Source organism: Capra hircus, chromosome 29, assembly GCF_001704415.2.
Source record: "Capra hircus breed San Clemente chromosome 29, ASM170441v1, whole genome shotgun sequence".
Taxonomy (NCBI): Eukaryota; Metazoa; Chordata; class Mammalia; order Artiodactyla; family Bovidae; genus Capra; species Capra hircus.
Window position 1 is genome coordinate 46,602,954 of NC_030836.1, and position 19,408 is coordinate 46,622,361.

Below are 19,408 nucleotides of genomic sequence, written 5' to 3' on the forward strand. Positions count from 1 at the left end.
AAGTCGATCAGTCGTGTCCGACTCTTTGTGACCCCATGGACTGTATAGTCCATGGAATTCTCCAGGCCAGAATACTAGAGTGGGTAGCCTTTTCCTTCTCCAGGAGATCTTCCCAACCCAGGGATCGAACCCAGGTCTCCCGCATTGCGGGCGGATTCTTTACTAGCTGAGCCACAAGGGAAGTCCAAAAGCCTACCAAAGCCCAGCTATGGTGCGGAATCACCGTTATCGCCCTTACCCCGCTGGGGAGCAGCGTGTCTCCCTCTACCCGGAGGGCCCTGTTGGATGTGAGCTGCATCCTAAAACCACGCCTCGGATGTCCCGCCCCTAAGGGTTCGGGAGTCCCGGCTCCTTTGCCCTTCCAGCGCCTGCTCTTTCTTAGCCAATCGGGAAGAAGAATTTTTTATCCCGCCTCCCTCGGCTGCACCACCAGCCAATCAGACCACGCCATGGAGAGTCAGCACGGAAATGGCGAAGCCAGCCGGTCCAATGGCAGCGTCCCGGGAGGCAGGCTCCGCCTCTCGGCGGACGGGCCGCGCTGCACCGGACAGAGCGGCCGCACTTCAAGGTGGGTGATGCAGTCTCAGCCCTTAAGGCCGCGTCTAGGCAGCGCGGCGTCGGGGGGCGCGGGTGCGGCCCCCGTGGGCCCTGCCGGCTCCGCGCCCATGTTTCACCTCGGCCTGCTCAGCACGCGCGGCCGCCGTGTCCTTGGGCGTGCAGCCGGGGCGGGGGTGACCGAGACGCTGGCGGCCACCAGGGCGCATGCGCCGCCGGCTCCGTGGGGTCAGAGGTCGGGAGGAAAGTCAAGGAAGGAACCGGGTTGGGCACCTAGCCCTGAAGTCAGCGGTCGAAAGAAATGGGCCCGCCGGAGGTCGCATGTCACGGGAAGAGCACTTTGCGGCTCTGGCCAAGTGCCAGGCTCTGGGCTAAACACGTGGCCTCTTCGAGCCCCCCTCCATCCCCGTGACCCCCTTATCACAGATGAGAAAACCCAAGGTCATTCGGCAGGCAGGGAGGCAGTTCCAGAAGGACCTTGATGCGGGGGGCGGGGGAGAGGAATTTGATCTTGAGGGTTATTTAAGGCTTTAAGGGGTTCCAGCAGGGGAAGGCTGGGGGATGTAAAGGGCGGGGTTTGGCCTGGGTTCACATCACGAACGCCCCCTCAGTGTGCGACTTTGGGCAAGTCACTTAACATGACTGAGCGTCTCATCTGTGACCCCTAGCACTGTGCCTGGCACGGCGAGCTCTCAATAAGTGCTGTGGCGGTTGGCAGTATTACCTGGGTCAGTTTGGAGGCTGAGAGGGGCAGCTCCTGGGCACAGGAAGGCCATCTGTGCCTTTGACAGGAATGAGGGTGAGCAGGGGACAAGATGCCACAGTGCCTCTGGGGTCAAGGGTCGGGGCACCTGCTGTGCTAGAGTTTCATGTGGGGAGGATCATACCTGTCTGGGACCCACCTGTGCCTGCCTCTCTTTTCACACCCCACAGATGCGCTGCCTGACCATGCCCGTGTTGCTTCGGGCCCTGGCCCAGGCCCAGGCCGCACGTGCAGGTAGGACCAAGGGCACCTTTCCTGGGTGTGGGGGCCCAGCCTCCTGGCACGAGGTCACATCTGCACGGTGTAACCCTTCTCCTTGCAGGGCATGCCAGTGGCCGGGGCCTCCACAGCAGCGCAGTGGCAGCCACCTACAGTGAGTCCCGGGGTGCCTCGAGCCTCAGGCTTGGTGATCATGGTCCTGCCAGGGGCAGGGGAGAAGGCCTGGGTTCTCCTCCTGGCTTTGCTGGGGGCTCCCCCTCTCGGAGCCTCAGTTTCCCCTCTGTAAAATGAAGCGGGTGATCAAGATGATTCATGGGGGTGGGGTCTGTTATTGCAGGGCATGTGGGGGGGTGGTCCTTCCCTGTGGCTATACATATGATCTCAGACCCTCCCTACGTGGGACAAGGAGGGGGCTGCCAGGTGTGAACCCTGGGAGCCTGTACCTCCTCCTCAGGACGCGAGCACCCAAGCCCCACCTGCATCCCCTCCAGGCCTGGATGGCCTCACAGGCGCAGGGAGAAGCAGGCCAGGACTGCCCGTGGCCGGAGGCCAGCCTCGAGGGTTGCTTACTGAGGCAAGGGGCATTTGGTGAATGAACAAGCCCCCCAGGGACCCAGCTCTTATGTCTAGGAGGCCAGGCCTCATCTCCTGCGCTGGAGTCCTTGAAGAGGGCCTGTGCGTGGCCCCTGCCATGGCCTCTCTGCCCGCCTCCCCTGCAGAGTATGTGAACCTGCGGGAGCCCTCGATGGACATGAAGTCGGTGACCGACCGGGCAGCACAGACCCTGCTGTGGACCGAGCTCATCCGAGGTGGGCCCGGGGGACAGGAGGCTTGAGGCGGGCCCCGGGGGGATAGAGATGTGTGAGGGAGGAGGGGCCCCCCCACGGTGCCTGTGCCGCCCCCAGGCCTGGGCATGACCCTGAGCTACCTGTTCCGCGAGCCTGCCACCATCAACTACCCCTTTGAGAAGGGCCCGCTGAGCCCGCGCTTCCGCGGGGAGCACGCACTGCGCCGTTACCCGTCCGGGGAGGAGCGCTGCATCGCCTGCAAGCTCTGTGAGGCCGTCTGCCCAGCCCAGGTACGCCCTGACCCTGGATGACCGCCACCCTGACCCCGGCCGCTGGGAGGGGGAGGCCGCAGTCTGCTGTAGAGAGAGAGAGAAGTGGGCAGCCCTGGGTCCCATTTCTCAACCCCCTGCTGAGTGTGTGTCCCCAGGGAAGTCCCCTCCCACTCTGAGCCACTTGTCCCGTGATAGGAACCATGAGGCCTTGTTGCCGGAGCCGACTCAGAGGTGGTGAGTCAATGGAGGGAAGCTTCCAATCCTGAGCAGACTATGAGATACACTTGTGGCCTGTCCTAGGGGGTCTGGTCGTGAGTGTGAGAGCCAGGCCGGAGCCATGAGGCAGCACTTGAAGGTCTCCACTTTGACATGGGCGGCAGCAGTGTCAGGAGCCCTGCCTACACATGTGCCCTTCAGAGGGCCGGACCCGGGGACACTCGGACCACAGCGGGGCACTCGCTGCCCCTGGCTGCGGTTCCTTTGAGCCCCTGGCATTTGGTTCTGTAGGAGGGTCCCGCACGGACTGCTGAGAGTCACGGCCTGTGGGTTCAGAAACAGACAAAGTGGGGGCGCTCGGGTGGTGTATGTGCCCGGCAGGTGCCCAGCAGGCACAGGGGTCCTGACTGTCCACACAGCGTCCCCCTCTCAGCGGTTGCTCCAGCCATGTCTCTGTGACTCAGGACGGCTCCCGTCCGAGTCCTGGCTCAGCTCCTGCACCAATCCCAGGTTCTGCAGCCCATGGGCTGTGGCCTTGTGGTCCCCAGTCTCTGTAGCATGTAGGAGCCCCCTCCCCCCCCCAAGAAATACCAGTGGCATCCAGGCAGTGAGTGCCAACCATAGACCAGTACTGTGCCAAGCTCACGACCTCTCTCTGCAACAGCTCTAGGTGGTCAGGGTTATTATCCCCATTTTTATAGAGGAGGAAACTGAGGCACAAAGAGAGAGGCTACTAGCCCAAGGTCCCACTGTGAGCGGTGGGCCTTACGCTCCTGGGGACATCTCAGGGCCATGGCCACATCCCTTTGAAGGTCCTCGCCTCTGGGGAAGCCCTGGGCCACCCCTTCCTTCAGCCAGTGCCAGGCTGCCCCCAGGAACTGAGAGTTAAGGACCTGTGTTTGAGTCTGTTTACTCGGTGGCTTTGGGAAGGCACTCCACCTTTCTGAGCTTCAGTTTTTTCATCCATTAAATGGAGATAACTAGGTGTAGTTGGGAGGGTTGTTCAACATATAGTCACTAGAAAGTGGGCATTATTTACAGGGTGAGACCCCCCCGGGGGGGGGGGGTGAGACTCTGTGCCCTGGTAGTTGGGAGGGTTGTTCAACATATAGTTACAGGGTGAGACCCCCCCGGGGGGGGGGGGGTGAGACTCTGTGCCCTGGTAGTTGGGAGGGTTGTTCAACATATAGTCACTAGAAAGTGGGCATTATTTACAGGGTGAGACTCTGTGCCCTGGTGTGCCAGGCAGGCAGCAGCCCTCTCCTCGTGGGACTCGCATTCTCAGGCAGGAGGTGCTGGCAGATAGCAGATGAGAGTGTCAGCTCGGGCAGGCACGCAGAGGCCGGCGTCATGGCTGTGCCAGGTGGCCTCTTAGGAGGGGAGTCAGGAAAGGCCCACGAGGATGGAGAGTGGACGACAGAGGGGCCTCTCTGTAGGCCCATGCGGGGCTGGATCCTGTGCCAGGGGCCATGTGGCTGGCAGGTGACAGTCCCCTGTGCCACCGCCCAGGCCATCACCATCGAGGCTGAGCCGCGGGCCGATGGCAGCCGCCGGACCACGCGCTACGACATCGACATGACCAAGTGCATCTACTGCGGCTTCTGCCAGGAGGCCTGCCCCGTGGACGCCATTGTGGAGGTGGGCGGGGCCCCGCGGCGGGGGAGGAGGGGGCAGGAGCTCCTGGGAGGGGCCTGACAACTGCGCCTGCTCTGCGCCTGCAGGGCCCCAACTTCGAGTTCTCCACGGAGACGCACGAGGAGCTGCTGTACAACAAGGAGAAGCTGCTCAACAACGGGGACAAGTGGGAGGCCGAGATCGCTGCCAACATCCAGGCCGACTACCTTTACCGATGACCGGCCGGCCCGCGGCCTCTCCTGCCCAATAAAAAGCTCTGACCTCCCCCGCCACCTCTGTCATGCGTCTGCTGTCTGAGCCGGGACCATCCGCAGCCTGTGGATTCTTCCGGTGGATCAGATTCTTGGACCGAGTTGCCTTACCTGTGCGACCCGCTGGGCCCGGCCCACAGCAGCCTGCGGCCCACACGTCTTCCCAGGCATATTCTGCAAAGGCTTAGCTGAAGGTCGGCTCAGGCCACTGTTTGCATAATCCTGAGTGATCAGTTGGTGAGGCCGGGGTCTGTCCTCTCCTGAGGCCCACCCACAGCTGAGACTCTTGAGAACCTAGAGCCTGCTGAGAAAGGGGAGTCTCCGGTAATAAGTTGGGCAAAGTCTTGTTTGTCCAACCTCAGGCAGAAGTAGGTCAGGTAGCAGGAACTTGGACAGGCCAGGGCATCCTTGCTGGGGGCGGGGTGGGGGAAGCCTGCGCTGGGGTAACGGCCACGGGGGGATGACACAAGCCCTGCTGCCCGTGAGCTGGCTTTGCCTGTCCTCCAGCCACATCCCTTTTCCTCCCCAAGTTCCTCAGGGCAGACTGCTGGTGTGGCCTCCGCTGCTCAGGACTTCTGCTTTGTAGCCCCAGCAAAGCGATGTGGTTCCTTCTGGGGCCACACGCAAGCCCAGTGGCGGCAGGACAGCCCCCACAACAACCCCTTCTGACTTGGTGCTGAGCATGTGAGAGCATTTCAGTTCATTCTCAGCAGTGAGGAAGCTGGCTCAGAGAGGTGAAGTGACTTGCTCAGGATCACACAGCACGCATCTTGAAAAAACTAACAGGTCTGAGAGATATCAAGAATTCCCTTCATCATTTCCAAAAGTGCTTTTTTACAAAACACTAATCTCTCCAGATGCTTCTTAGAAGGGGCAGGGTGTTCTTTGGATCAGTAAGTGTAGGCAGTGCCCCAAGGGGGCCTCTCCCTTCTGGGACAGGCTTTGTCCGGGAGCATATTCAAGGCTCTGAGAAGGCCTGCAGCAGAGAAGCCCAGACTTTGCCCAACTCATTCCTGGAGAGCCCCCTTTCTCAGATCACCTGCTGACATCTGGGCCTGCTTACCAGGCCCTGCTGGGCCATCTCCTAGGACCTGTGTGGTCCCACCACTGGCCAAAGTTTTGGGGCCCTTATAATCCACAAAGTGGCTCAGAAGTAAGTACAGGACCGGAAAGGACAACTTGAGCCCTGGGAGTGACCGTGAGTTCAGCACTGCTAGTCCTGGCGGCTGCTGGGAGAAGGAACTCCAAAAACCAGGCCAGCTGTCAGAGGCAGGCTCAAATATCCTAAATCACTTCTAGTTTTGCTTTTATTAGACGTACCCAGTATTAGACGCTTGACATGGAGTCTGTTTGTGTACACAGGAAAATTGTTCAGTCACTCAGTTGTGTCCAACTCTGACTCCACGAACTTCAGCACACCAGGCTTCCCTGTCTTTCACCATTTCCTGGAGTTTGCTTAAACTCATATCCATTCAGTCGATGACGCCATCCAACCATTTTGCCCTCTGTTGCCTTCTCCTGCCCTCAATCTTTTCCAGCGTTGAGGTCTTTTCTAATGAGCTGGTTCTTTGCATCAGGTGGCCAAAGTATTAGAGCTTCAGTATCAGTGCTTCCAGTGAATATTCAGGGTTGATTTCCTTTAGGATTGAATGGTTTGATCTTGCTGTCCAAGGGACTCTCAAGAGTCTTCTCTAGCACCACAGATGAGCCTGTCTAGCTTCTGACTTAATTCCTTCCCTCACTGCCGGGTCAGCTCTAAGGCCATTTTGAAACATGTTTAGAGTTCCAGTTTGTCCTGGGTGGGAAGCACTGACCTGAGGCCCCCAGCGGTACTCAGTGCAGCTGTGTCGAAGTTTCTCCTTGAAAATAACCCTACCAAAAGTGTCCCCACTCTTCGGAAGACACCTTGGCTGTGACTCAGTTTCCAGGCCCCAGCTCTAGGGCTCCATTTGCCCACCCCTCACAGGCCCTTGGGCTTCCCTTGTAGCTCAGTTGGGAAAGAATCTGCCTGCAATGCAGGAGACCCACGTGCCATTTCTGGGTCGGGAAGATCCCCTGGAGAAGGGAATGGCAACCCACTCCAGTATTCTTGCCTGGAGAATCTCAGGGACAGAGGAGCCTGGCAGGCTATAGTCCATGGGGTCACAGGAATTGGACACGACTTAGCAACTACACCACCACCACCACCAGAGGCCCTTCCTCTGCTGTGGGGGTTCAAGGATCACCAGAGCTGACCCAGTGGGTACAGTCTTGGCCAGTTCAAAGTGCAGGAAGCTGGACAGTGGTGACCCACAGGCTGGGACCGGATATGCTGCATGAAGCTAATAGGATTGAGGACCCAGGGACAAGTCCGGTCACAGGAGAAGCGAGAGTGAGGGCAGAGCACTGCCCAGCACCTGCAGCTGCGGTCTGCTGCCTGGCCATGGGCATCCTGCTGCCACTGAGGGAAGAGGCCCAGAGAAGGGCAGCCGCCCACCCAAGGGCCCAGAGCACTGGGCCTGGAGTCCAGGCGGGCTCTCAGAAACAGGAAGAGAACAGGACCTGTGTGACTACAGCCTCACTCGTGGGAAGGGGTCCCAGAGGTGGGGACACGTGGGTCTCGGGCCCCAGGTCTGAGCCTACTGGGGATCCTATCAGCCACAGGCCCAGGTGGTGGAAGTCCTGCCAGGTAGCCCCCTGGGCCTGGGCTGAGCACTTCCCCACATCCCAGCCTTGCAGACGTGCACGGTGGGCCCCAGTGTCTGCCCTGGGGTCTGGGCCTCCTTGCCCGGATTAGGCGGCTCAGGGCTCGGAATGGTTTCCCACCCGGGGGGCGAAGAAGCGAGGGCTCAGCCGGAGGTCTGCCTCTCACCCGCCCTCCGGCTGGGCTCCTGCACCGACTCCAGGACTCCGGGGCGGGTCCACGGCGACCCGGGGGCGGGGCTTCCCTGGCCCCGCCCCTCCCGGCCCCGCCCGTCCGGAAAAGTGAGTTGCGTGGGCGCCGCGGAGGCAGAGAGAAGTTGAGCCAGGAGATCAGAGCGGAGCCGAGCAGTGCCGCGTGAGGCCGACCTGGGGTGAGTGCCCCAGCGAGGGCTACAGGGCCCCCCGCTCTGCCTGCCGCCCTCGCTTCCCTCCGCCCCGGAAGGGAGTCTTGGCGCCCCCATCCGTGTGGATCAGTAGAGGCAGCTCAGTCCGCAGGCCCGCGTGTGTCAGCCCTTGGTGGGGGGTGGGGGTGCACAGACGCGACTCAGAGGAGGAAGAGGAGGAGAATGGGGGTGTTAACAGCCTGTGACCCCCCTGTGGCCTGGCTCTGCCGGGCCAGGCTGTGCTCAGAGCTTTCTCTGCTGCGTCTTCCTTGGAGGGAGGGACCCATTCTACAGGTGCGGAAACTGAGGCCCAACCCAACTAGGCAGAGGCAGAGGTAGAAGAGAGCGCAGACCCTTGCCTGCAGCGCGGCTCATCGCGGCGAGCCAGGGGCTCAGAGGAGAGGTGTCCGGAGGAGCTAGCCTTAGCCTTCAGCCTCCCAAGGGAGAAAGAGGCGAGGGGCACAAAGTGACTAGTTTGGACCCTGAAGGACCTCGGCCCCTTCATTTGCTCTGTAAATGTCGTGGGGGGTGGGTCCTGGCTCAGCAGCGGCCAGGGTAGAGGAGGGGGAGGGGATGAGCCGGTGGAGGGCTGAAATGCCAGGGGAGGGGTCTGACCAGGTCTCTGGACTCCTGTGCTTGACCACCAAAGGGAAGGGCCGGGCCCCGGGGCCCTGTGAGACGGGTACCAGGCCGGACTGGTCACAGCAGCTGTCCAGGACTGCTACCCGCCACCATCCCGGATCTAGCTCCCTGCAACCCCTCATTTGGCCAGCCTCACCTTTCAGGGTGCCTGGGGCAAGGAACAACCCTCCCCCTGAGGACCCACGTTGGGCCGGAACTTCCAAACCTGCAGCCCGGGCTCCTGCCTGGCTTGGCCACCTGCTGACCAGTCTATAAAACAGGGGTGCAGTGCCCCCTCCCCCGAGGCCTGCTGTTAGTTTTAAATGAGGTAGTGGAGGTGACAAGGTACATGGGGACCCTGGTTATTTTTATCTCCCCACCAGGTTCTGCCTCTGCTTGGTGGCCAGGTTCCGTTCACTCAAAGAGGAAGTGGAGGCCCAGAGAGGGTGGGAGAGTCCCCCAAGGACACACAGCTAATCCCAGCTTGGGCAGGGCTCAGAGCCTCCATCCCTGGGCCGCTCACCCACCCTCCCCTATTCAGGGCCCCCAGCCGACTCTCTCCACTGGGAAGGGGCTGCTTTTCCTATTTACTCTTAAGTTAACCAGACCCAGGGGAGGAAGTGACCCGCTAGGTGGCTCCAGCCCAGGCTGCGGGTGGGGCACTCTGGCGCCAAACGTTCACCCTCAGCGGGGCCCTCGCCCAGCGCTTCCCCTTCCCCCCATCAATGGGAGAGCTAAGGAAGCAGAGTCCCACAGAGGGGCTGGGGGCCGGCTCTGGGCCCCCAGGGCAGTGGCCGCGGAGTCCTGGCCTGTGAGCTGGGCGTCCACGGGGCCCATCGGAGGCCAGGGGAGCCTCCCCCACTGACATTGGAGCAGAGCCACCACCGGGCCCTTCCTGCCCATTCAGTTTCCATAGTTTCACTTTCCCTGGTTTCGACACCTGGAGGATTCCTCCCAGGGCTGTGGCGGGGCTGCCCAGGCCCCAGGGGAAGGTCCTCCTTGTTCAGAGGCCCTGCCCATCCCCTGTGTCCTCCCCGAGGCCCCGGGGTGGCCCCCACCCCCTCAGCACACAAATGCCTCAGGGAAGAGGCAGGCTCTGACTGCCGAGGGGCCAGGCCAGACCTCAGCCCCGTGTCCTTGTCATGGTGCTCCCTGGGGCCGAAAGGCGAAGGCTCCAGCTGGCCGCGGCAGGTCAGAAGGCCAGCTCTGGAGGTGGCCTTTGACCTGGGGCCCTGAAGAGGTGAGGGCAGGTCACGGAGAGGGGACAACAGGAGATGGGGCCAGGTGTGAGAAGAGCCAGTGTCACCAGGAGCCGCCGGGGCAGGGGGTGCAGGGGTCTCAGACAAGTCAGACCCAGCTGGGGAGGAGCTTGGTGTTGGACTCTGGGTCCGGCCATGGGGTCAGGTGCGCTGCCTGCTTCCAGTGTGACCTCAGCACCCTGCCGAGCCACCCTGGGCCTCAGTTTCCCCATCTGTCAGATGACAGCACCTTGGAGGACCATAGGAGCATGGAGTTCCTAGGCAGTGGGCAGCTGCCTGTTTCCTGCCTCCCAGCCTGAGCCCCCATGCCTGCCTGCCCCGCAGGACCATGGGCTCCATGTTCCGGAGTGAGGAGGTGGCACTGGTCCAGCTCTTCTTGCCCACAGCTGCCGCCTACACCTGCGTGAGCCAGCTCGGGGAGCTGGGCCTGGTGGAGTTCAGGGATGTGAGTGGGGCCGAGATGGGCGTTGGGGGAGGCCTCGTCCCTGGGCGTCCCAGAGTGTGGGCCATCACCCTATACTGATCCCCGGCCCAGCTTGAATCCCGGTGGCCTCTGCCCCTGGGTGCTCTGTTCTCAGGAAGGCTGTCTTTACTCATGCCTCCCCCAGGCTGGGTTTAGCCAGGCCTCCTCAGCCCTGGTCCACGTAGGGCCTTGTTGTCCTCACTTGGGCCTCGGGAGGTTCATGGTGTGGTCAGCCTAAGGAGAGCCAGCCTGCCTTTGTGGGGGACCTCCTTGGCCCCCCCCGGCCTGGAATACTGACCCTTCCATGCACAACCACAGCTCAACGCCTCAGTGAGTGCCTTCCAGAGACGCTTTGTGGTGGATGTTCGGCGCTGCGAAGAGTTGGAGAAGACCTTCAGTGAGTTGGCCCTGGGCCCGTGCACCCCAGGCAGACTTCCCAGAGGAGGTGCCAGTGGAGCTTGGTCTGAAAGGAAGAGTCCCAGGCACCCAGTTGGAAGGCAGAGAAGGGAGAGCCAGGCCAGGCCCTGCAGAGCCAGGCCAGGGCAGCTGGGCTCTGTGGGGTGTTCTTGAGTGAGCTGAGCTGATGCCCAGGCCAGGGTTCGGACGAGCCCTTGAGCGCTGAGTGAGGACTCGGGACATCGTCCTGCAGATGCTGAGAGCTACCTGTAGGTCTCTAAGCAGGAGCGAAGCATGGACAGAACTTTCTCTGCTGCAGGTGGACTGGGGTGAGCAGAGGCCACCAGTCTTGGCTCGGTGCGCCAAGGAGTAGCTTCTGGGCAAGAAGGACCCCTGCTCTGGGTTGTGTTCCAGAAGCCCCTCCCAGGAGGACCCAGCACAGTAGGAGGATAGAGCATGTCTGGTTAACGGTTAGCTTGCCTGATAGGTTTTAAGTAGTCAGGGAGGTCGTCCGTGGGCCTGCATGCAAGCTGCTGTCCGAGGCCCTGTAGCGCTAGGCCGCCTGCTGTGGGACCCAGGCCAGGGGCTGGGGATGGACGGAGAGCAGCCCAGAAGAGCCCCGGGCGGGGAAGCAGAGTAAACCCGCAGGGGTGGAGGTTTAGTCTGAGGTTTTTCTGGGGTCTTGGACTCAGTGAATCAGTTGGCTGGTGGCCAGGGGAATTTGAGGTGATGGTTAGAATCATCTCGACGTTAGCAGCCCTTGGCTGTCTGTGTGCTCAGCTGCTCAGTCGTGTCTGACTCTTTGTGACCCCATGGACTGCAGCCCACCAGGCTCCTCTGTCCGTGAAATTCTCCAGGAAAGATGATTGGAGTGGGTTGCCATTTCCTCCTCCAGTGGATCTTCCCGACCCAGGGATCGAACCCGGGTCTCCTGCGTCTGCTGCACTGGCAGGCGGAATTTTTTGCCTGATGAACCTCTGGGGAAGCCCTCCAGCCCTTGGCTAGTAGTGGCCATTAGCTGGTGGAGGCCCCTGAGTGGCGCCCCCTGACACTCCTCCCCTCCTCACCCAGCCTTCCTGCAGGAGGAGGTGCGGCGGGCTGGGCTGACGCTGCCTCTGCCCGAGGCGGGGCTGCCGGCCCCCCCGCCCCGCGACCTTCTGCGCATCCAGGAGGAGACTGACCGCCTGGCTCAGGAGCTCCGGGATGTTCGGGGTAACCAGCAGGCCCTGCGGGCCCAGTGGCACCAGCTGCAGCTCCACGCGGCTGTACTGGGCCAAGGCCACAGCCCCCCGGTCAGTGTAGCCCCCCGGGCAGGGACACGGGGCGGGAGTGCTCGGCCCCCAGCCTGGGGCTCATGGGGCCTCTCGGCTCCTAGGTGGCGGCCACCCACACCGATGGGCCCTCGGAAAGGACCCCCCTGCTCCAGGCCCCCGGAGAGCCACACCAGGACCTGAGGGTCAAGTAAGTGAGGGGCAGCTTGGCGCTCTTTCTGGCCCAGTGCAGACTCCTTGTCCAGTGCTCCCTCAGACTGACCCCTGCCTTCTCCTCCCTCGGGCCTGGGATTCTCGTCTGCCATACAGGTTTCTCCCGTCCTGGCGTGTGCCGGGTGGGCTCCTGCCTTCCCCGTGGGAGTGAGGGGTGGTGTGCCTGGCTGGGATGGGCAGGCGAGGTGGAGGGGAGGGGAGGGGAGGTCAGCGCAGCCCCAGCGCAGCCCCTGCCCAGCCCCGCCTGGCCCCGCAGCTTCGTGGCCGGTGCGGTGGAACCCCAAAAGGCTGCGGCCCTGGAGCGCCTGCTCTGGAGGGCCTGCCGCGGGTTCCTCATCGCCAGCTTCCGGGAGACGGAGCAGCAGCTGGAGGACCCAGTGACGGTGCGCAGGCGCGGGCTGGGGGCTGTTTGGGCGGGGGTGCGGCCCTCCGGGCGCGGGGACTGCAGGGTGACCTGGGCCCCCCTCCGCAGGGTGAGCCTGCCACGTGGATGACCTTCCTCATCTCCTACTGGGGCGGGCAGATCGGGCAGAAGATCCGCAAGATCACTGACTGGTGAGCACCCCCCGGGGCCCTGGGTGTCCCCCACACCCCACGCTGAGCCCGCGCCGTCCTCCACACTCCCGCGCATGTGGCCTGGACCCCGGGCACCTGCTCACCCTCCGGCTCCCTGCCAGCTTCCACTGCCACGTCTTCCCGTTTGCGGAGGAGGAGGCGGCCCGGCACGCAGCCCTGCAGCAGCTGCAACAGCAGAGCCAGGAGCTGCAGGAGGTGGGTGCCCGCGGCCAGGGTGGACCTCTGGCTGCCACCCCTCAGGCTCACCACCCCCCTGACCAGCTGCTCTGGCCACAGGTCCTGGGGGAGACAGAGCGCTTCCTGAGCCAGGTGCTGGGCCGCGTGCAGAGGCTGCTGCCGTCCTGGCAGGTGCAGATCCGCAAGATGAAGGCCGTGTACCTGGCCCTCAACCAGTGCAGCATGAGCTCCACGCACAAGTGCCTCATCGCCGAGGCCTGGTGTGCCACACGCGACCTGCCCGCCCTGCAGCAGGCCCTGCAGGACAGCTCGGTGAGCGGGGGGCCTCCCGCCCGCCCACACTGCCAGGCAGGGGCCCCTCCTCACAACACACTTCACATTCCTGGTGCCACGGGTACCCTGCCTTTACCAGGTCTCCTCCTCCAGGGAGTCCTCCATGATGCCTCTGGCCCAGCAAGCCCTCTCCCCACCCCCACTTCCCCTGAGGCCTTAGGATGGGCGGTCGTACCCTGCGGGCCACGCTGGGTGTTGTTAGAACCACGTTCAGATCGAGGTTCTGCAGGCGCCAGCGCTGTGACCTTGGGCTGATTGGAGGGAGCCTTGGGCTCATCTGTGAAATGGGTGTGCCAACCCTGCCTCCCCGGGGGTGGCCACTGTAGGCAGGGTCCCCGGTGGCAACAAGGGGCTCCTTCTCCCCAGCCACCTGGATGGGGAGAAGCACGCCTGTGTTTCCCAAGTAACTTCTGGGCCAGTCTATGGCTGTCTCTAAAGCCCCCTGAACAGGGGGCAGGTGGGGCTGGTCGTCCGGTTTCACAGGGAGAGAAGGGGCTGCCCCGGGTCCCTGGGCTGCCACCCAGTGAGTCCCCACAGTGGTCTGCCTCTCCAGCTCTGCCTGGCTGGGCGGCAGGGTGGTCCAAGGCCCCTGGAGGCCCCTGCAATCAGCCTTCTGTCTGTCTGCCTGCCTGCCGGGTGCCCCAGAGCGAAGCAGGTGTGAGCGCCGTGGTTCACTGCATCCCCTGCCGGGACATGCCCCCCACGCTCATCCGTACCAACCGCTTCACGGCCAGCTTCCAGGGCATCGTGGACGCCTACGGTGTGGGCCGCTACCAGGAGGTCAACCCCGGTGAGGGCCGCCGCCTCCCGCAGCCCCGGCCTTTGGGAGGGTCAGCTGCTGCCCTGGGTGGAAGGCTGGCAGGGCTATGTCTCCACGCTGGGGCTGCCCCCGCCTCCTGGGATGAGAGATGCTCTGCTTCTCATGCTCTTGGGGGGAGCCCGGGGTCTTCGAGTGTACCCCCAACAAACCCCACCTTTTTACATGTACAAGGGAGCCAGCTGAGTTGTACAAAGAACAACAGCTTTGCAGCAGGAGTGGCCTGGGTTTAAGATCCTACTTGCTTACCTTGATGAGTTTTTTAGCTTCTCTGAGCCTCAGTTTCCTCATCTGTGAAATGGAGATAACGGTTCAGCTCTGAGCAGTCTTGGGAAGATGAATGGTCACCAAAGGTTGCAAACCAGCAGCCCACGAGGCCAGAATCCATCTGCTCGTATGTTTTGTTTGGCCATGTTGTCCAGACACGTTGAGAGGTTCAAGTTGGGTCAGGTTTTCCCAGAAGCAGACCCTGAGGTGGGGTCTCTGCTGCAAGTGGTCTCTTAAGAGAGGTGTTCCTGGGAGAAACCAGTAAGGGACCTCAGGGGATGGGGAGGCGTGTGGGGAAGGGACGGCTGAGCAGGGCCAGTCCTGGGTGAAGTCCGGCCACGCTGGAGCATGTCTGTCTCAAGGCCGACGAGCAGGGCTTCCACACCCGGTGCCCTCAGCTGTCAGCCAGCCCTGGCAGGTGGGCAGCGAGGCCGTCAGCTCCTGGCACATCCCGGGCGCTCACCAGCCTGGAGAGGCTGCTGCTCAGAGAGTGGTGCATCTGGCAGGGGCCCACAGAGAGCTGCTGAGGGCCCCGTGCCCCCTGAGCAGAGCGTATGCTGCAGGCACCAGGGCTTAAAGTGGGAGTTTTGGCAAAAGTCTGCCTTTTCCCAAGACTTTGGCAAAAAGTGAGAGCTTTGGCAGCATGGTGCCCACCCCCAGGAGGCGGGAGCTGGGTGTGGCCACCCCTCTTGTTTGGGTCCATGCTGGGGCCAGTGGGCACTGGCTCCCTCCCTCCCTGGCCCCGGCCACCTTCCCGAGGCCCGTGGGACCTGGCCTGTCACCTGCCTGGTCCCTCTCCTTCCAGACAGCACTCCCCCTGAGGCAGGCTGGCTGCTGTGTGCCCAGTGGCCCAGCGTCCCCGGTGTCGCTGGGTGAGGGCTGCAGGGCGTCTCCATGTGATCCTGGAGGAGGGGTCTGGGGGTGAAGCGTGAGGAGGGCCCTTTCAGGAGGGGGACTTAGTCCGGGGCCAGGGAGGGGTCCTGCCTCACTCGGTGGGCAAGAGAAAGGGTTAGGGGCCCCGAAGGTGGTACGAGCAGGACCTGAGGGTGGAATCTGGGGCTGTGTGGACCAAGGCCCGGATCTCGTGTCCTCTGGGGCCTGCTGACCCTCTAGGATAGCACCTGGGAGCTTGATGTGCACTCCCCTACCACACACACTTTGCCTGCCCGTAGTTCCGCTGCGTTGGCAGGTGGCAGTCTGCTTGGAGCAGCCTGATCCCCAGATATCCGCGGCTGCTGATGCGCCCCCAGCTCTCAGCAATAGCTCTGCCGGGGTATTCATTTGCTCCGGATGCCGAAACAGAGCATCCCCGATGGGGAGGCTTCAACGGTGGGTATTTATTGTCTCTCCGTTCCGGAGGCTGGGAACCTGAGATCAGGGTGTTGGCAGGGCTGGTTCCTCCTGAGAGCTTGAGGGGGCTTCTGTTCAGGCCTCTCTCCTTGGCTGGGAGGCAGCCGTCTTCACATTTGCATGGCCTTCTCCAGTGTCTGTGTCTAAGGTCCAAATCGCCCATTTTATAAGGACAGCAGTCATATTCGATTAGGACTCATGCTAATGACCTCGTTTTCACTTGGTTACATCTGTAAAGATTGTACCTCCGAATGAGGTCACTTTCTAAGGAGCTGGGGGGTTAGGACTCCAACCTACCTTTGAGGGGGTGCACAATTTGACCCATAACTGGGATGTGCATTAGAATCCTAACATCTATGAGAAATTTTCCCCATTTGCTAAAGGGAAGCTGAGGCCCCAAAGATTAAGTGACCAAATTGGCCTTCTGGAACTTGCCATGGGCCAGCCAGGACTCCCATCGGGCTCTCTGTGCTTCTCCTTAAAGCTCTTCTCATAAATAATAGCTAGAACTAATGAGTTTATATTACTTATTTATTTTATGGCCTGCTGTCTCATTTTTAGTAGCCCCAGAAAGTAGTGGTATTATTATCTCCATTTTGCCCATGGGGAGATGGAGGTTCAGAGAGGTTAAGACACTAGCCAAAGGTTGCACAGCTAGGAGATGGCTGGCTCTTGCATGCAGGCAAGCGGTGTGGCATCCCTGCCTGGCAAACACCACCTTTGTGTCTCCTGTGGCCCTGGCCCCTGGCTTGGGGGCCCCTATACAGGACCGGGGTCATGGCTGACTGCGTGGCCCCTCCGCCCACAGCACCCTACACCATCATCACCTTCCCCTTCCTCTTTGCTGTCATGTTTGGTGACGTGGGCCATGGGCTGCTGATGTTCCTCTTCGCCCTGGCCATGGTGCTGGCCGAGAACCAGCCGGCTGTGAAGTCAGCGCAGAACGAGGTGAGGAGTGGCGGGGGGCTGGGGGTGGGGGTGGGGGAGAAGCGGGGGTGCAGGCACAGCCGGGGCCCGGGGCCAGCTCTCACTACAGCCACACCCCCAGATCTGGAGGACCTTCTTCGGGGGCCGCTACCTGCTGCTGCTCATGGGCCTGTTCTCCATCTACACTGGTTTCATTTACAACGAGTGCTTCAGCCGCGCCACGGCCATCTTCCCCTCGGGCTGGAGCGTGGCAGCCATGGCCAACCAGTCCGGCTGGAGGTGAGCCCTGGCCAGCCCCCTACTGCAGCCCCGAGGCTCCTGGGCCCCTGACCGCCCCCTCCCCACTTGTCACAGCGATGCCTTCCTGGCCCGGTGAGCCCCGGCCAGCCCCCTACTGCAGCCCCGAGGCGCCTGGGCCCCTGACCGCCCCCTCCCCACTCTTGTCACAGCGATGCCTTCCTGGCCCAGCACCAGCTGCTTGCCCTGGACCCCAACGTCACCGGTGTCTTCCTGGGACCCTACCCGTTCGGCATCGACCCTGTGAGTCCTGGCCATCCGTCCGGGGTGGTGCGGGTGGGAGGGTGGGTTTGGTCTCCCCACTCAGTGCCTCCCAGACCAGGGCCTGCCTGGCAGGGCCCACACTGCAGCCTCTTGAAAAGCAGAGAAGTGAGTCCTGATAAGGACAGTATTCTGTATGTAGCCCCTTTGTGCCAGGCAGGCACCGTTCTGAGGCCTTGTTGAAGTGATTTTGTGTCCAGTCCTTGTGACAACTCCACGGAGTGCATGTCAGTGCACACTCTCCCCATTTCACAGATGAGGAAGCTGAGGGTACATGCCCAGAGTTGCCCAGCCAGGAGGAACTGGGGTAGGGGCCCAGGCTGTGCTCTGAACCATGCCACTCTGCTGCTCATCGGGTGGGTGATGGCTTGTGCAGGGGGCCCTGGAGGGGCACACACAGGCCAATGAGACTCAGGTGGGGAGGCCCCTTCGTGACGCCCCGGCCCTCCTGCTCCCCCAGGTCTGGAGCCTGGCCGTCAACCACCTGAGCTTCCTCAACTCCTTCAAGATGAAGATGTCCGTCATCCTGGGGGTCACCCACATGACCTTCGGGGTGGTCCTGGGAGTCTTCAACCACGTGTGAGGGCCGGGGTCCTGGGGTTGGGGGTCCCGAGCAGGGCCAGAGTGGCCTGTTGACCCGGCTCCCCCGTACTTCGCCCCCTCGCCCCTGCCCCAGGCACTTCGGCCAGTGGCACCGGCTGCTGCTGGAGACCCTCCCCGAGCTGGTCTTCCTGCTGGGGCTGTTCGGCTACCTGGTCTTCCTGGTCGTCTACAAGTGGCTGCGCCTCACGGCCGCCAGCGCTGCCACGGCCCCCAGCATCCTGATCCACTTCATCAACATGTTCCTCTTCTCGCGCAGCCCCACCAACCGGCAGCTCTTCCAGGGGCAGGTGGGCGGGGCCGGGGCCGGTGGGTGGGGCGTGGGAGGGCTGGTGCGTGTGGCCTTGGGCGGGGCCAGGTGGGCCCACTCCCACCACGGGGCCCCGCCCCTTGGCTGCAGATCCTGGTCTGGAAAGCGGGATGCAGACCTGAGGAGGGAGGTCGAAGGACCAGCAGAGATGGTCCAGCAGAAGGGGTGCTGGAAGCCTGGGGTGCCACCCTCCCAGAACTCCGTGTGGGGTGGTGTCCCTGCTCCGTGAGGGGCCCTGGCGGAGAAGTGGGGGGCAGGCTCCCTGGGCGCTGACTCCCGCCCTCCCTCACAGGAGGTGGTGCAGTCCACCCTGGTGGTCCTGGCCCTGGCCACGGTGCCCGTGTTGCTGCTGGGCACTCCCCTGTTCCTGCGCCGGAAGCACCAGCGCCGCCAGTCTCGGAGGCGGCGACTGCTGGTAGGGGCAGGGGAGGCGTGCGGGGTGGGCGGGGCGGGTTGCGTCCGGGCTGTGAGAGCCCACCCGGGCCGTGTGTCTGCTGATGCTCCCACCTCCAGGATGAGGACAAGGCCGGGCTCCTGGGCCAGCCCGACGTGTCTGTGGCCAGCCAGAACTCTGATGAGGAGAAGGCCGGATGCCTGGGGGACCAAGAGGAGGAAGAGGTGGGTATGGGGACTCCCTGGGTCGCCGGAGGCCAGCGGCCTGGCTTGCCCCTCACTGCTGCTCGTTCCCCTAGTTCGTCCTGTCCGAGGTATTCATGCACCAGGCCATCCACACCATCGAGTTCTGCCTCGGCTGCATCTCCAACACGGCCTCCTACCTGCGTCTCTGGGCCCTAAGCCTGGCCCACGCCCGTAAGTCCCAGCGCCTCCTCCCACACATCTCCTCCCGTCGCTTCCCAGCGTCCCTGTCTGGAAAGGGGGTTGGGGGGGAGGTCCTCTGCTGACCCTCGGGGAGGATGAGCTTAGGGACGCCAAGGTGGCACTGCTCCCTCCCGCACCTGCAGAACTGTCGGAGGTCCTGTGGGCCATGGTGATGCGAGTTGGCCTGGGCCTGGGTGGCGAGATGGGCGTGGAGGCCGTGGTGCTGGTCCCCGTCTTTGCCGCCTTCGCCGTGATGACCGTGGCCATCCTGCTGGTGATGGAGGGGCTCTCAGCCTTCCTGCACGCGCTGAGGCTGCACTGGTGAGAGGCCGCAGGCTGGTGCGGGCAGCGCGGGGGGCGGGCCGGGGGCAGGGGTCCTCTCACCAGCTCTCCTCCTCCCCCAGGGTGGAGTTCCAGAACAAGTTCTACTCGGGCTCCGGCTACAAGCTGAGCCCCTTCACCTTTGCTGTGGAGGATGAGTAATGCCCATGACCTGCCCTTACCGTGCCAAGCAGGAAACAAATACTGAGGCGGTGGACTTCCCTGGTGGTTCAGCAGTTAAGACCTCATGCTTCCAATACAGGGATGGTGCTTCCAATACAGTTTGATCCCTGGTCAGGGAACTAAGATCCCACATGCCACACGGTGCGACCGAGTTAAAAAAATAATAAAGACGAAGAAGGCCTA

The 19,408-nt window shown here is 62.6% G+C and overlaps 2 protein-coding genes across 3 annotated transcripts; both read left to right on the top strand.

Moving 5' to 3' along the window:
* On the top strand, nucleotides 461-4,720 carry NDUFS8 (NADH:ubiquinone oxidoreductase core subunit S8). 2 transcript variants are annotated; one of them, XM_018042920.1, is made up of 8 exons: nucleotides 546-568; nucleotides 1,224-1,354; nucleotides 1,489-1,552; nucleotides 1,641-1,691; nucleotides 2,257-2,346; nucleotides 2,443-2,615; nucleotides 4,323-4,451; nucleotides 4,535-4,720. In XM_018042920.1, the coding sequence occupies exons 2-8, from the start codon at nucleotides 1,349-1,351 to the stop codon at nucleotides 4,664-4,666; spliced, it is 645 nt and encodes a 214-aa protein (XP_017898409.1). In that variant the 5' UTR covers nucleotides 546-568; nucleotides 1,224-1,348; the 3' UTR covers nucleotides 4,667-4,720. The 2 variants fall into 2 exon arrangements, with proteins under 2 accessions (XP_017898410.1, XP_017898409.1); XM_018042921.1 differs by lacking the exon at nucleotides 1,224-1,354 and having other exon boundaries at nucleotides 461-568.
* Nucleotides 7,655-19,408, top strand: TCIRG1 (T-cell immune regulator 1, ATPase H+ transporting V0 subunit a3). Its single transcript, XM_018042922.1, has 20 exons — nucleotides 7,655-7,752; nucleotides 9,969-10,089; nucleotides 10,426-10,504; nucleotides 11,575-11,795; nucleotides 11,879-11,964; nucleotides 12,244-12,370; nucleotides 12,460-12,542; nucleotides 12,665-12,758; nucleotides 12,840-13,052; nucleotides 13,719-13,863; nucleotides 16,316-16,455; nucleotides 16,556-16,713; nucleotides 16,884-16,974; nucleotides 17,453-17,571; nucleotides 17,669-17,882; nucleotides 18,195-18,317; nucleotides 18,416-18,520; nucleotides 18,595-18,712; nucleotides 18,865-19,042; nucleotides 19,126-19,408. Exons 2-20 carry the CDS (start codon nucleotides 9,973-9,975, stop codon nucleotides 19,202-19,204), a joined length of 2,490 nt encoding a protein of 829 aa, XP_017898411.1. The 5' UTR covers nucleotides 7,655-7,752; nucleotides 9,969-9,972; the 3' UTR covers nucleotides 19,205-19,408.